We start from the raw sequence: 17,002 nt of genomic DNA on the forward strand, positions 1-17,002 counted from the left end.
ATCAGGAAGAAATTCCAAAAATACACGGTATTCGAACCAGAAAAATAGTAATACTGAAAACCTCGGCCGCGAAAGCCTTAACCATTTTGTCAAGTTAGCATAATCAGGAAATGATAGAAACTGAATTTTACATCCAAGCGTTTTTTTAGTACCTTGGGAGCTGTCTGACTTGTCCATTTAGTCCAAGTCTCCAGAAAACACTGCAGCCTCTTGGGCTTATTGCGTTTATTCTCCCATCTTTTCATGGTTCCGTGTTGGATGTTCGTCATATTTTTCTGGACGTAATTTCATACGTCCATATATTGCCTGTCTCCTGTGATTCAGTGCCTCACATTCGCATAAGATGTGTAGAGCTGTTTATATCCCTTCGTTGCATAATCTACTGCTAAGGTCTCCGTTGTACAGCCCCATTTTATACAGGTGTCCTTTAAGCGGACAATGACCGGTTAGTAACCCTGTAATTATTCTGAGCCGATCCCTACTATATTGAAGTAGTTCTTCGGTTCTTTTCTCGGATGGTTCCCTACTGAAGGTTCTACTGTGTTTGTTGCCTTGTACTTTTGTCCATGTCCTAATCTGGTTTCGTACCAATGATTTTGATGCCCCCAGAGCTGTTTCGAAACCTATATATGAAATTGATGATCCGCGTCTAGCGCATTCATCAGCTTTATCATTACTTGTAATTCTTGAATGCCCTGGCACCCAGTACTAAGTTAATTTGTTCCTGTTTGCAAGTTCATTCAGTTCTTCATGGCATTCCCAGACCTGTTTTGATGTCACCTTCGGGTTTGTCAGAGCCCCTAGTGCGTTCTAGCTGTCTGTTGAAATATTGATCCGCTCATTTCTTTGAGGTCTCAATTTAATACGCCTTGCACACTGCAAGATAGCATACACTTCCGCCTGAAAGACGGATGTGCATAGTCCTAGCGGATTGCTGTAGTTTAAATTTCTATCCGCTTGGTATATTCCAGCACTCGTTCCACGTTTAGTCTTCGATCCAAGTTAGATATATTCACATATCATTACATATGTGATGGAATTGGCCGATACTTGACGGAAATCCATAACCTATTCAAGAATCACTTTATTGCGAACTTTCCACTGAACAGTTTACAACACGAATTTTGCTTCCTCAAGCGTTTTCATGTATTGCATTCTATTATATAACGTAACACATGTTTCTGTTTTGTTAACTGTCATACATACATGAATGTATGAGAACGCCTGAGGAAGCTATTGTATAGCGAAACACATCTTGCGGTTTTGTGAGCTGTTCTGCGGAAATCTCACAATAAAGTGTTACTTGAATAACATATTATTTCACGTGATGAGACAACCAAATAAGTATAGTGTAGCTGACAACATCCTTTTAGACTCTTTTGAAAGTTCAGGAATCGAGATATGTGAAATGAGATCTATGAACAGCGATATAGTTTCCATACCAATCAGCTTGCTGTTCACTCTTGATAATTAGGAATTTAGATCTCAACACAATACTAGGAATTAATTTGATGAGCCTAAGGTAATGTTGTATAAATAGGCCTAAAATCAAAGCCAAATCAGTTAGTATCATCTCCTGAAGATGATAACCGAAGCGACGAAAGAAAATATTTTTGTTCTGGTGCTTTGAACTGGGAGAGGACCTAATTCAGATAATTGAGTGATTCTTGATTCCATATTCCAGAAGTTTCGAATCTGCCTATCAAACAACATTCATTGTCATATGTTCACTGACCAGTTAAAAATACTCCAATACGTGTTTTACGATGAAATTACACATGGGCTGAAAAGTCCCGGGCCTAAGAAAGAAAACGCATTCTATTTTCGTTCAAAATTGGCTTTATTCATCAACATTATCTCCATCAAGATCCACCAATAATTCAAGCGCCGCTCTAATATTTCAGTACTACTTTTGTAGAACGATTTATATTTTGCCTAAAAATAGGCCTCAGTTTCAGTAATAACTCCTTCATTCATGCGAAATTCATTGCAGGTGAGCATTTTTTGAGGTCTTCTAGGAATACAGTGGTTGCGGAAGCAATTCGAAGTCCAATTCACGCAATTTTGCCATTGTTTTGATTGACTTGTGACACGGTGCGTTGTCTTGATGAAACAAAATTTGTTTCTTTGCCATATACGGTCGTTTATTTGCAATTTTCCCCCTTCTCAAGATAGTCGATGAATATTACACCATGCACATCCCAAAATACTGAGGCCATAATCTTTCCAGCCCATTGTTGTACTTTTGGCTCTTTTGACGAGGTTTACCAGTTGCTCTCCGATCAGATGACGATCGTTTTGATTCGGGAGTGGCGTGATGAATCCATGTTTCATCCATTGTCACATATCAATGCGAAAATTCCGATTTCTTATATTCAAACATGGCCAAATACTTCCATAGGTTGGGCTACCTATCAGTCGCGTCCCAAGGTGGCGGATAGGGGAACGGCCAGGGGACTGAAGGCCCTGTCCGGGAAGCCAATGTGGCCTTACGGACTGGGTCGCTGGACTCCTGTTCAGTGGCAGAAATGAGTAGGGTGAGGGGAACTAAAACCCCCCAAAAGCCTTTGCAAAACATGCCAACGTGGACCAGCCTACCCAAGCTAAGGTGTAAGGAATCGTGCCGACAACTGAATGGCTGCAGGGTGATATGCGGTCACGAACGATCCCTTTGGGAAACTGGGCGAAACCTCATTGTGATCAGCCTACCTCTGGTAATGCAGGGAACACACATGAATGAAACAACATAAACAACAAAAACAAAAACCAATCCCGAAGCTGGACAGAAGTGCTCACCTCAATCTGAAGCGGTGTCTGGGGATGAATAGAAATGTCCACCCCAATCTACCGCTTGTAATGAGGCTGGCCATAGCACTCACCTCCAACAGCAAGGGCACTTCCTGCAGCGGGCGCCAAGACCTCCGCCTTGAATAAAGGCAAGGAACCGGCTGCCCCTGCAGAAAATCTCCCTCACTTGTGCACCTCTACGGAAGAAGCCGCGCAACGACAGTAATATCGCTGCACCTTCCAAAACTTTCGCGGAGGCCACCGTGAGACACCTCAAAGTTGCCAAAGAGAGTGTGTGTTCGGCGAGTCTTGGCCTACACCTGCCAATATAAAGGAGATGTCTTCTAGTGACCTGTTCACCTTCCTGGAAAGGGCAGGATGAACGATGACCTAGGAGGACAACTCCTCGAGAGGATGTACAATGGGTCACATGTGGCATATGTGTTGTGAGTCTACACTCACCCTCCCTACTCTACAGATACCAGAGGATGGCCAAATACTGGCAGAATCATTAAAACGTTCTTGTTCTTTGGTCAACAGTGAGCTCGATCTCACTTCCCTTTTCGATCATTTAAAACGATTTTGTGGATTTTTTTATATTCTCTAGTGATACTGCCTCATTTGGATGTCCACTGCGTTCTGCATCTTGTCGCTACGACCACGTTTGGAGTCAGCAAACCAACGTTTAATTGTTGTTTTTGATGAAGAGGAGTCATTATAACACCTTTCATGCCATAGCTTCGCTTGAACGGTATTTTTTCCCATCAAGAAGCAATATTAAATTACAACACAAAGTTTTGAAAATAACAAAAGTAGTGTCACTCTTAACACAATAACTCACAAACTTATAAGTACAATATTATGAAATTTCAACAGCAATAATGAATGCAATAAGACTAGCACCATCTATGTGTTAGGTCCGAGACTTTCCAGCCCAGGTAGTATATTCTACAATGATCATTTATATAGTGAAACATGTGTTGCGGTTTTTCAAACGGTGCAAATCTGTCAAATACATTATACTGCATTATCTTCAAATATCGTACATGTACCTACATGTTGAAGTCAATACCAGCTCATTTTTTGTATTTCCATTACTGATTGACTTCTGCAAGACGGTTTAACCTAGAATTGAATCATGAGAGCTGAAATGAGGACATGACAGTTTAGGTGTTTTTGAAATTCTGAAAGAACATGGGAAAATATCACTGGAAATATTGAGGTATTTTTGTTGTTGCTTCATTTATTTAAACATTAATGTTATGTCACAGTAATTTTCGGTATTTGAACAGAGTAAGAATTCCTTCCATTCGAGTGAGTAAGCAGGGTGATAATGAAAAATACAATTCACTGATATTAAATTACTTAATCTACTAGGAATATTGAAGCCATTCTGATTTATCCATAATATATGAACTTTATTAAAAATTAACATGAAAAGACAGGTCCATATTTGAAAAGTGAGGGTGACCCAAGTTAAATGACACTCTGTATAAAAATTCCATGAATATATTCTGATAGCTGAATGTAAGTTCACGTGACAAAGTGAAAATAGATTTTCGATATATCTGAAAACAAACAAGATACAGCAAAAAAAATTTACGAGACCCCTATGCATGGGTTCGAATTTGAATTGAGATAAATATCGACTGTCTAGTGTGATAAGAATTACTTAACTATGAAATCATGTATGTAAGTTAACATGAAGTTAAGGAGGTGAATCTTATGAGGTTAGGAAGAGTTCTATTTGTCACAAGCAACTTTGACTGCCTGAAACACTAAAAGAATATTGAGCATTTGCTTCTCTAAGGAACTTTTAATTGAAAAAGATTTCTTTTAGGAATGTATGTCAGAAGTACGGGGCAAACTACCTATGCTACCTAGCCTTCAACGGTCAACTTTACATACTTCGAACATACACTTACATTTGGTGAACGGCGTTTTCAAAAATAAAATTGCCGTGTAGGATTTTTCCAGAACTCATACCGAATAGAATAAAAAAAAAACAAAAAATTTAATATTTCCTTCTTTAATACAAAATATCTTTAAAATATTTTTTCTAGTACCCAGCCCATTAGTACCTATGCATGATAAAGAAAAATATTTAGTCCAATACATATTGCTAGATGGTGCGGTATAGGGTCGAATGTCGAATAGACCCACTCACTTTGGATCAAACCTAACCTGACCTAACATATTGCTGATGAAGTAGTAGAAATGGTTTGTCATATTTTTTAATTTTTACTGTGACTTGACATATCTATTTTCAACATAGTAAATTATGTTGTAACTTGTGTGAGTGTTACCTTAATATTATTTGGGGAAGTATATAATTTATTTTTGCATTATTTTTTAGTTCCCTAGGAACTAAAAAAATGAAATTAATCAAATGAGGAGGGCAAATTATTACGTTTGTGCGTTTGAATACAAATTCAAAATGGATTTATCCAACCGGTCAGTAACCCTTTTCATTAATACACTTTGGGAATCAACTCAAAAATTGAAAACAATTGTATGAATATCGAATTCAAGATTTTTATAAATTGAATGGTACTTTTTCGTATACATAGCACATTAAATATTGATAATTTTACTTGGTATTAGTGTTTCTCAGTTCAGCATCGTTTCTCAGAAGAATCCAAAAATCCCTAGAAAACAGTAAAAAAAACGCGAAAAAATACCAGAATCTATGACTTTTTAACCGTTGGCTCCTCTAACCAGGACATGTTTGATTTATGGAGTTTAAAAAGTTTCCATATCCTTGTTCGTTCTACCCAACAAATGTACAACAAAAGAATTTTTCATTTTACATTGATAAGTGATATATTGTTTCACTTTGCTTGCCTTAGCAATTCGATAAGGTTCATGCATAAATTCAAGGCCTCCACTTTTACCTTGTTAATTTTGTAATCCTATGAAATATGTTTCCGAGTATCTTTCATTAAAACAGATGAATAAGTCACTATTGAATATGTAGTAGTAAGTTTTAGGATTTTTTGTGAAAAATATAAAGGCATAAAAAGTACTCGTTTTTCTGTGTGTAAATACCTCACATGTGTTGTTACTGATAAATCTAATCTTTCGCTTCAAAATTTAAACCTGTTATCATGCACTTATCGAACCAATTAAGCAAAATCCATATTGTTTGTTTTACTAGCGTTCGAAAATAATCTCGCAGCAATAAATCCCAAGGTGAAACGAAATTGACAAAACTATACTCACCGTTCGACTTTCCCTGGCTATTTCTCTTCGCCTCAGTCTGCCAGTTGGTGTGCCTAACGATGACGTCATTATCCTGCACTAGAGTGGTAGTATCCGACGTCACGACACTCACTTGTTGATAATTGGGGGCGGGCTCCTGCGTTATCATCACAAGGCTCGTATAACGCGCTGCATGACGTGCCAAAGACTCGCCAGAAACTATCGCACCTGCTGGTACACCTCCGTGGTCGCGCGTATTTTGCGACTCCCCCCCTACGCTAACGGGTCCGCTAGACCGGATCTCGTTCCGTTCAGCGATCGCGACACAGTGGCCATCCTGCTCTGCTGCTTCCGATAGAGGAGTTTCCTCTTCGGCGATGGTGTCGCTCGTAAACAATCTGATTTGGTCCACGTCGCTGGAGTTCAGGGACTCCGCGCTGACGTCCGACAACCCCGGACTGGACGATATGTACTCGGATTCCTTGAGAGCCATCGGAGGTTCCTTGTTTACGGATTCTATGCCGTCAGGTTCATTCTCACTATTTTTATCACTTGTTTCGTTATCACAGACTCTGACTTGGTTCATATCCTTATCGGCGTTATCAACAGGTGAATTTTCACCTGCGTTATTTACATTTGCATCGTTTTCCAGGTCGTTTTCGTCTAGTTGCTTGATGTTTGTTAGGATGACGGTGCAGTCCATCTCCGTATCGGTATCATCGTCCGAGGATTCCGAGTGGCTGCTGCAGCTGGACTCGTTGGAGGATGATGACAGGTTCTTATTGACGACAAAAACACGTGAGAACCTCTTGGGCTTCTGGTCGGCCACGGTTCCCGTGTCATCACTATCAGTGTCCGCGGAACCCGAGGATGACATGTCGTCCTCCCTGACAGAGCTGTCCTCTTCCTCGCTGGTGACGTTGCTGCTGGGCAAGGCGTCGTCGCTCTGCCTACCCTCGCCGCCGTTCACATTGTACACTCTTCGCACTCGCGGTTTGGAGTTCTCACTGGTGTCACTCGAGTCACTGGAATCCTTCGAAGCGTCGCTCGAAGAGAGGTATCGGTTCTCGCATTCCAGGTACCCCGTGAGTTCTTCTTCATCGATAACTACTGGTTTATCGGTTTCGTCCGGAGCGTCGCTCTCCTTTTCTTCGCCGGGTTCGGCCCCGCTTTTGCTGGCCGACGGGGAGTCACGGTCCGTGGCGATGGGCATCGTCGCACCGGTGCTCGCTTCGCAACTACTGATATCGTTGTGAAGAACCGACTGCGGACCGAGCTCACCTGCGGTTATCTTCGGCCAGATAAGGGCCGCCTGTGCTAGATACGGCCACAAGTTTCGCGGCAGCACTCGCAAACGCGAGCCTGTGCTCTGTTCTCCTCCGTACAAAAGCACCGTGTCCTGGGGGGTCCACGAGGCGGGTACGGGGAAGGGAATGGGCACCGGTACGGGTATGGGGATGTACTGGGTGGACGCTCCGCAATTGTGACAAGGCGCCCGCTGAGGAGCGTCGTCGGCGTGCAAGCATTGCAACGCGGCTGACTCCTCCGTTGGCCTTTCGATGCGGTGCTCGAAAGCTTCTTCGGAGGCGATTCGCGTCGGAAATAGACTGTCGGAGGATGCTGGTGAGCCACTGTCCAATCGGGTGTTGTCCTCGTCGGTGCCGGTATCGGATTCGCGAATTCGTCTGCAAAATAGTTCGGAAAGTTAGGAGCGGTGCAACAGTTGGTATTCGAAGCAAAGTTGGAAACTCGGGTCGATAATATTGTTTTAAAATGATTCATATTCTTACGGTTTCTCATATGAAATATTTTCATACGATTTCTGATGGAAATGCATATTCAGATAATGTTTACGTCAAACTGAAACTCTTTGGAGTTGTATTCGTTCAGTAAATTACCCCATTGTCAAAACTTAAATGAAGAAAACTCATTACAGTACACTCATTATGAAATTTTGATAAATCTTCAGTTAATAAAATGGTTACTGAAATTTTCCAAATAGATTATTTATATTATCCAAGAACATTATATTATTCAAGAACAATATTGGTGAAATATTGAGTTATTATTTAAAAATCATTCAGACATATCTTAAAAGAAAAGAGATGTTTCAGCACTTGAGTATTTGTTTCAATCAGAAGAGTGAAAATTTTGAACGGGTTTAACAAATGCAAATTATGATTTCTTTATTCAGCTTGCGATTTTTTATATTTCAGCAACATGCTTGCAATAAATTTTGATTATGATATGAAAATATGAAAAGAGAAATGAACATCTCTATGTTTTTTCATTTCTCTTTTCATTATGATTTCCTAGCACGTAGTAACGGCTTCATCCATCAATTTATATAGAAATATGTTTCACAATTAAGAAAATTTAATATTTCACTTCTGCAAAATATTGCAACGCTCTCGTGAGATTTTTCGTTTTGAAATATTTACCTATGCATATAAGGTATTTCCACAGATACCTAACGGTTTGGAGGGCAACTTGTAGATCTATTTTTTACGTTTCATCCACCAGAAACATAATTATTTTATGTTAATACTAATGTTAGCTACGAAAGGTACCTCTTAATGAGAAAATAGTTAATATTTCCTAAACTAATGGTGCTTTGAACATAATCTGTGAAGATTTTTTATTTACATCTATAATTTGATATAAAATTAATTTCAGATAAAAACTATGAAATATTGAAAAATCCATTTTGATAAAAATAATTCTCATCAGCAGCGTTTGAGTTGCTTCTTAGTAGCAAAACAATACATATTTCAAGCTCTATTTTCAAATGCGAGAATTCAGAAAAGAATGTGCGAAATTTTTCTAGAAAAATGTGTATATTTTTGGAAACTAGAACTAGTTTTGGGAACTAGAAGATTTGGTTTTTTATGATTTTCAGAAACATTTTTTTTAATGTATTAGGTATACTTTGGCCTATATGACCTCAAATTTCCATAGATCCATGGATAATTAACAGTAGATGAAACTTCACTGATAGTGCCTTATTCGTGTTCTCTACACTTAATTTTGAAAAATGAGAAATAATACTTTTTATCTTTTTTCACCACTTGTATTTGTAACTAACGTTACTGCAGTATTTTCGTCTTATGAAGGCATTTTCAAACGAATACAAAAAATATCACCTATATTCTATGTTGATTGATACACACCGTACAAAATAACAACTTTGAAAAATATTTTCATCATCAGTTAAATAAAATTGCCAATACTTCAAAGAGATTGAAGGAACTGCTGATATTTTTTGTCAATAATCTATTTACAAATTCTTAGGATTGCGAGATGTCTTTTCAGCAAAAATTAGAATGAGTACATCAAACCCTTCTTCTTGAAAAATCATTCTTGTGTTTCCACAGTAAATTTTCGGAATGAACAAAAAGTTACCTTCCTAAGCCTCAACGGAGTTTTCGCATTATTATTTATTATTATTTTAGACTGCAGAAGATGTAAATATCCATGAAAAGTCATAATAACACCTACGAGGTCTGTTCAAATAATAAGATGAATTTTCATTTTTCCCATAAATATTTATTCATTCATCAATTTATATTTTGCCCCATTCAAAGTAGTCCCTCAGATATAATACAGTTGCCAATCCTCGAAGCACTTCTGATATGCACTTTTTGATATGTCCTTGAGCTCTCTAAGCGATTCGATTTTTATCTTCTCAATCGTCGCAAAATCCCTTTCTTTCATGAGTTTCCTCAATCTTGACAACAGTAAAAAAAGTCGCAGAGTACCAAATCTGGTGAATACGGTGGCTGAGGCATGATTACGGTGTTGTTTTTGGCCAAAAAATTACCAATAACCAATGATGACTCGTTCGATTGATGACTTTTTCATTTCGTAGAAATTCATGTTGAATATAGAATAAAGAAAATACTTTTGTCTAGTTTCTAATGTGTTCATTTATTCGTTACGACAGGTTTCGGGTTATAAGGCCATTTTCAAGTAACTCAAAATGTTACTTGAAAATGGCCTTATGAGCCGAAACCGGTCGTAACGAATAAATAAACACAGTGGAAACTAGACAAAAGTATTTTATTTATTCTATAACAAATGATGACTAAGTAGGTGCTTTATCGTGATACAAACTTAATGAATCGTTTTTCCACAATATCACAATACCTTTTCTTCGTATTTCTTATCGCAAGCAGCGCATAACTTCAAGATACTACTTCTTATTGACCATACGACCATGTGGCAAGAATTCATGACGCACTACGTCACGGTAATCGAAGAAAACATTGAGCAAAACCTTGATATTTGATCGAAGTTGGCATACTGGACTCTTCCATTGGAACGATTGGACTTTGGTTTCGATGTCTTAACCATATACCCATGATTCGTCACCAATTATGATCCTTTCAAACAAATTTGGATCACCGTTGCAATTTTAGAAAGATCTTCGCATGCCCAAAATTTCCGAAAAAAATTGAATGGCATGAGTCAACCGATATGCTGACATCCACAGCAACTTCTCTGATAGTGATTCAACGATTCTATTTAACACTTTTCTTCACTTTCTCAAAATTTTCATTGGTTGTTGATGTGCTGGGGCGTCCAGGACGAGCGTCGTCACTCACGTCTTCTAAACCTTCTAAACCTGAAAAGCGTGTACCACTTGTAAACATTTTTCTGACTCGGAGTACAATCACCGTATGCCACTGTCAACATTTCAAGTGTTTTTGAGCACCCAATTCCATATTTTACACAAAATTTGATGCAAATTCTTTGATACATTTTTTTTCGATAGATGAAAATCGACGAACACCAAGTACTTCTAACTTTTATGCCTGTCACCAACAAACTAAACATGTTGAACAGCTGAAACTGTGAACATATGTTCGAAACGAGTGTGCCAACATACAATAAAATCGATAATCGAATGTACGTAGCCGGCGAACTTTGAAGATTAACCTTATTTTATGAATAGACCCCGTATACTTTCTAGTTGATTCAAAATTCAGGTACCAGAAACAAAAACAATTCAGGTACCATAAACAAAAATAAAAAATGACTGAGATACCTACAATTAGTGTTGTGTATACTATTTTTGATAGTCTATGTTTATTCAGGTCGTTAGATTACCTTATCTCTCTTGAATTCACCTGTAAATAATAGTTACCTGCCTTTGTAGTTCTGGAAATATTATTCAGAAACGAAGGATACCAAAAGGTCATCACAGTAGCGAGGCTTACTATCTCAGTTAGTTATAGACAACAAATGTTAAGAAAATTAGTATTCTGACCAGATAAACAATAAATTTTTATTTACATCAGGTCTTTGTTCCAGTTACACTTGTTTTGCTAGTGTATTCCCTATAATATCATTATTTCATTCAATTGAAATGTCAACAAAATAGAATCATTCACTGATTCAAGAGAAATATTTTTGCTGGCAAATGTGAATCAATAGCGACAAGATATGATCTAATAAATGTAATTATTCAATATTTACTGTCATTTCATGTTGTTTACAATATTCAGTTTACTTGTGATATCTACATAGTATAGAGACTAATATTACCGAATTAAATTTTTAATGAATCTGTCTGGGAATTCTCACCTTTCATAATCTTACAAAATACAAATTTCAATTGAGAATTTTATACAGGAGTAGGGAGGGCAGACTTCTTATTTGCCACGTCAAGTCTTTCACGTTATTTATAACTTATCCTATTTTATAATTTTCCCAATAAAAAAATGCGAAGTATTGCACACTTAACTATTTGGAGGTCAAAATCTATCTATATCCTCAGAAAACTTAAAAAATCAACTATAACATTTTTTTTCGTTTCGATTTATATTCAACTTCCACGACAGGTGTCAAATGAGTTTTGTAATGTGAAATATGTCTCAATGTTGTTGATTGAATAATCTATAGAAAAACCCCGATTCCTGCCACAAAAAATGAATTTGGTTCAATATATTGAATTTTAACAATATTATCAGGAAACTGCTTGTAATTTTATAAAAACTCTGACTTGAATGTATTTAATTTTCAAATTGAGGATTTATAGAAAGTATTGCTGTAGAAATAGAAATTTTCGCTTTTGAAAAATTACTCCGTCACTATTGATTTGTTTTATTTCTTCATTTCGATTAAAAAATGTTTATCGATTGTGTTAGCAAAGACAAAAAAGTATTTCACTTACTACCATAACAAGCTGAACAAATGATATAGAGAGAAAATCTTTCCTAGATTGAGGATGTGCGGTACAACGCAAATACCACTGAAGATGTCTACTGCAGTAGTAAAAGAAACGTTTATTACTTCAGGTTCCATTCGATGATAGCCTTCCAACCCGGATTTTGTTCTCTTTAATCGTGACACCGGCCGTGAAAGCTTATGTTTTCATATTAAACAATATAGACCTTATAGGTCTTGATGAATTTATATGTTCATAAGAAATGGAATGATTTTTTACAAAAAAATTATCAAAACAGGAGGAAGGTTTTCAATAGATTAACCAATCAATTGGTTATGGCCCATTGTTCAAAGACTAAGAACAATTGATCGAAGTAAGTAATCTGGCTCAGAATACTCTTCAGTTCCAGTATTTGCTGAGGAAATTTTTTATAAATCGATTCTTCGGTGAATTGGTAGCTTAAAAAGTATTCAGAAACAGATCTCTTTTCTTTTGTATAATGATTTGAACATGTTTTTTGAAAAACTCCGAAAACATATACCCAAAGATTAATAATTATTTTTCTGGGCCTTTAGGAATTATTTGAAAGTATAAAAATGGTATTGACTTATAAGAATATAGGTAAAATATGTAGTAGTCATCTTAACCAGAGTTGAATCAAAAAAATCTTTTGCTACTTCTGAAATGCCCCTTCAGGGGCGTAAATAGACCGAGAGGAACTTCAATTTGAGTTTCCAATTTTGCTCCAAATATGGACTAGATTATGCTTCGTGACAAATTACTCCTGGAAGGGTTTTGTGTCAGTTTTCAGTTTGATAGCTGTTCAAATTATATTCTGTAGTGTATCTCCACCTTAAATAGGACAAACCTGAAACAAAATTTTCAAAAGGCATATTATTAAAAAGTTCAAAACAATTGAGTGTATCAGTGCGTATTTACAAACAAAAAGCTTTGTCGATTCGTGTGTGACAAAATGAAAGAGTGTAATATCAATATTGACATATATTTCCAAGTTAATTATTGTACAAAACACTCTTAGATTTGGAAAAGAGTAATGAATCATTAAAAGAAAATTGAAACTTTTTATGTTTTTTACCACTTTTATTTGTAAGTAACGTTACTGAAGTTTCTCCCTATAAGGCCATTTTCAAACTTATATATTAAACTTTAACGCTTAAAGTTTTGAAAATGTCCTTACAGGACGAAACTGCAGTAACTTTAGTTACATTGAACTTTATTTATTGTATAAGTTTTGAAAATGTCCTCATAGGACGAAATTGTAGTAACGTAGTTACTGTAGTTACAAATAAAAGTGGTAAAAACATACAAAGTTTCAATTCTGTTTTCATCAATATGATTTTCTACCACGGAGTAACGGCTACATCCATCAATTACTTATTGGTGATTAATCAGTTTATACGTAATTGCCTTTGGTTGAAATGGAGAGCGTCATTTTTTGAATTGTTTTCTAGAATCCTTTTAACACGCTTTTATTAGCTTCCCTTCTATGTTGGTTCGTAACCGAGTCCTTTGGACTCGATTTTGACCAACTTTAAATGGACAGATTTATTTTAAACATTGAACACTTATCAAGAATCGGTACCACTTGCCTTCTTACATTTCGTCGCTATCAGTGAGTCCATTGGCCGAGTGGTTAATGCGCAAGTCTTAATGGGCGTGAAACAACGGCCTCACCAGGCGTGAGTTCAAATTCCAGTCCATAACTGGAACCGAATATTCCTTTTTCTTCAGCAATTTCCGGGATTGGTGCCTTCCTTGGAAGTGATAGCCGTTTCTCAGACTACCCTTATTCCCCGTTACCCGTTACAACCATGATAGACATAAAATCTACTATCGACAGTTGATAAGGCATACATTTGAATTAAATCGATACTCTAGAATTAGCACAATTATTCAAGTAAACGTGGGTACGACCTAAAGAACCATAACTGATTTAATGAGCAATTCGCGACTTCACCTTGATATGACACACATCAAAATAAATTTGAGTAGATTGTCACGTGATGTAGGTACTGAAATTGTTTATCTCCATTGGTATACAATAAATGATTTCGTCTTAAAACTGACAGATAAAAACATTATATATTATATCTTGAAAAATTTAAACAAATGGGTTTGAAATAGTTAGCAAAACTGAAAAGTTGAAAATAATTCGAAACTAATTTAAAATTGTGTTCAACATCGATAAGTCCTATGGCTTGATGTAATTAATGACTTATAATAAATCTGAAATCAGAACAAATCTATTTCCAAAAAAATATTTTTGTTGTAAAAAAGCGTGGGGTGCTAAATATCCATTGATAAAAATACTTTCTGCCAGCATGTCCAGCTATCTCAGGCTATATCCATCGACCTAACGCGGCCCTAAGAGTGCTTCTTCCCATATACGGCATTTTTATGGTATTGACGAGACACCGGTATTGTGTTACGCTCCCAGGAATATTAAATCCGTTGTGGGGAACGAGAAGTGCCAAATTCAATTCAATTCCTCACCCTCAAGCTCCGGTGAGACGAATATCGTGCGGATGAAATATCGAGACTTTCTGTTCAAACTCCTTAGACTTTTTCCAGACCACTGTTAAGATGGTTGCTCTGATTATTGGAGTCCTTGGTGGAATGATGCCCATTCTACTCCCAAACCTCAAGACAGAAATCTTGGCCGGGCAAATGCTGTTAATTTTTGCTCATTGCGTCCGCTCAGGGCATATGATTCTCGGACCCAATGATCACTTACTCAAGGTGTGGGAAGTGGTCCTTAGTTGTTGATGCTGGCGCGCCCTCTAGACTGTGTCGGAGGTTCAGCTTACCCTTTACAAAATAATAATAATAATTTATTCCCGCAATAAAATAACATTTGAAACGAATAGATTTAAATATGAATAAAATACTTGGTAAGTGAGTGAACACTTGTTACAAAACCGATAAGCAACCCCGGGTCCTCACGGTGCAGTACTGATACTAAACATATAAACGCATGCGATCGATGCTTATCATAAAGTGCACGCACCACCGGCCCCCCGACCGGTATCGCCGCATCCGCTATGGCCCTGCATTTTAAATCTGTATTATCTTGAAAAATATTCATTGAAATAACATGCTGTAAAGGGCCATATAGATCTATATTGCATGCACGATGTATTTAAAGTACTTAATTGGATAAAGATGAATACTGTATTGCTTGAAACCGCTTCGTGAATAAGCCATCATTTCTCGAGGCTAAACTATAGTTATTGTGGGTTTTCCCTAAGAGATAGACACATATCGTCGTGGACTTTTTTGTGGACCTTTTTAGGGTGTACCATGAAAAACATTTTTTCATCTATTTTGTAGGGTTCAGTCATGTAGGCGCAAAAAATGTGTTTATGCACGACATCACATTAGAATCCTGTTAAATCAGTGTTTATCTACTGCAATATGCATGTTATATACATATGAATCTTCTTCTATATCTATTGAAAAAACCCCCATCAATATACGTTGCGTAGTTTTAAAGATCTAAGCATTCATAGGGATAGACAGCGGGAAGCCACTTTGTTTTATTCTATGTCGTGGTGCTGGGCAACCATACATCCAAAGGGTGTATATATCAATGATTATACCGGATGATTCTCTAAGGTGGCTCACCCCTTTTTATAATTTTTCATTATTGGAGATAGAAAAACATAATTTGGGGGTTGTGTATTATAGTTCAATTTACATTTTTTGACATATTTACTTGCTTTGCCGTATTTCCGGTTTGACCTGAAATGACCCCAACTTTCGATTGTCAAATGGGACATCCTATATATTTTTACTTATCTCGATCCAGAATGACATTCTAGATCCATCAATACTTCACTTCAATATTTGACAAATAAAATAATTTTTATTCCAATTTTTATTTTTTGAATGCCATGGATAGTGTAAATCGCTTCATTCTTGATCAAGTAACATGGGAAAACTACGATTTTGAGGCTTATGACTAAACAGTCGTTTTAAGAATAATTTCCTAGTCGCAAATGTGAATTTTTCCAGTCAACTTGATTTTTCGAATAGAAAGGAGGTGAAAGATCATTTTCTTATGAATAATTTGATGCCACACACTTTCACTTTATTTTCTCCAGGCATAAAAACCTGCTGACCACGGTCAAAAAACCCGGAAAATAGATTTCACAAAAGTCAATTTAAGCCAGTTTCACTGTGGACCATTTTTCCCTCATTTTCAATTATTTTTGCATTTTTTCAAAATAAATTTAGATTATTTTCTTCCGTAATTCAGTAATAACTTTGTAAATAACTTTTCAATACAAAACATGAAATTATAAAATAGCAACAACAATGAATTGGCGCTCCGGGCGGACTTCATTGATTCCAGTGTCGTATTTGCTTTTTTAGCTGCAGGAAAACCCGGAAAAACCTGCAGCACCATATGATCTGAAGATCTTGATTTGCTAATATCCTCTCATAGAACAAAATGTAGTGTGTCTCCAGAGGCTCCAATAAATTGAATACATCGCCAGAACACTTCGTGACACGACTATCGTCAAACTTAAACCAGTCCGTTTCGTCTTTGACCAATGCGTAATAATGACCAGATTCAACGCCAGAGCCACAGTGAACAATGACTGCATGAAAATTATAATAGCGGTCTGCTAGATTGAAATGTTCATCTATTTCAAAACTTTATTGTTTGCATTTAATATCTTTCCATTTCAGGTCATCATACTTTTTCTTTTCAAATCAGCGTCTTGCAATTTCTCAATCTCACACCCATATTTTTTGTTCCATTTTTTGACATTACTCATGATCCAACTAATTCATCCGAATATTTCGGTCAGTTATTTG

At 36.8% G+C, this 17,002-nt stretch overlaps 1 protein-coding gene across 1 annotated transcript in view; it reads right to left on the reverse strand.

The window, feature by feature from the left end:
- Window positions 1-17,002, reverse strand: part of btsz (bitesize) — a 414,949-nt gene that overhangs the window by 128,236 nt on the left and 269,711 nt on the right. Inside the window, 1 exon segment of the mRNA XM_074172806.1 lies at window positions 6,010-7,673. Coding sequence (XP_074028907.1) covers window positions 6,010-7,673 — 1,664 coding nt within the window.

The sequence above is a fragment of the Leptinotarsa decemlineata genome, unplaced genomic scaffold (assembly GCF_025532065.1).
Source record: "Leptinotarsa decemlineata unplaced genomic scaffold, Ldec_3_MD MMD2_tig00000199_RagTag_RagTag, whole genome shotgun sequence".
Classification (NCBI taxonomy): domain Eukaryota; kingdom Metazoa; phylum Arthropoda; class Insecta; order Coleoptera; family Chrysomelidae; genus Leptinotarsa; species Leptinotarsa decemlineata.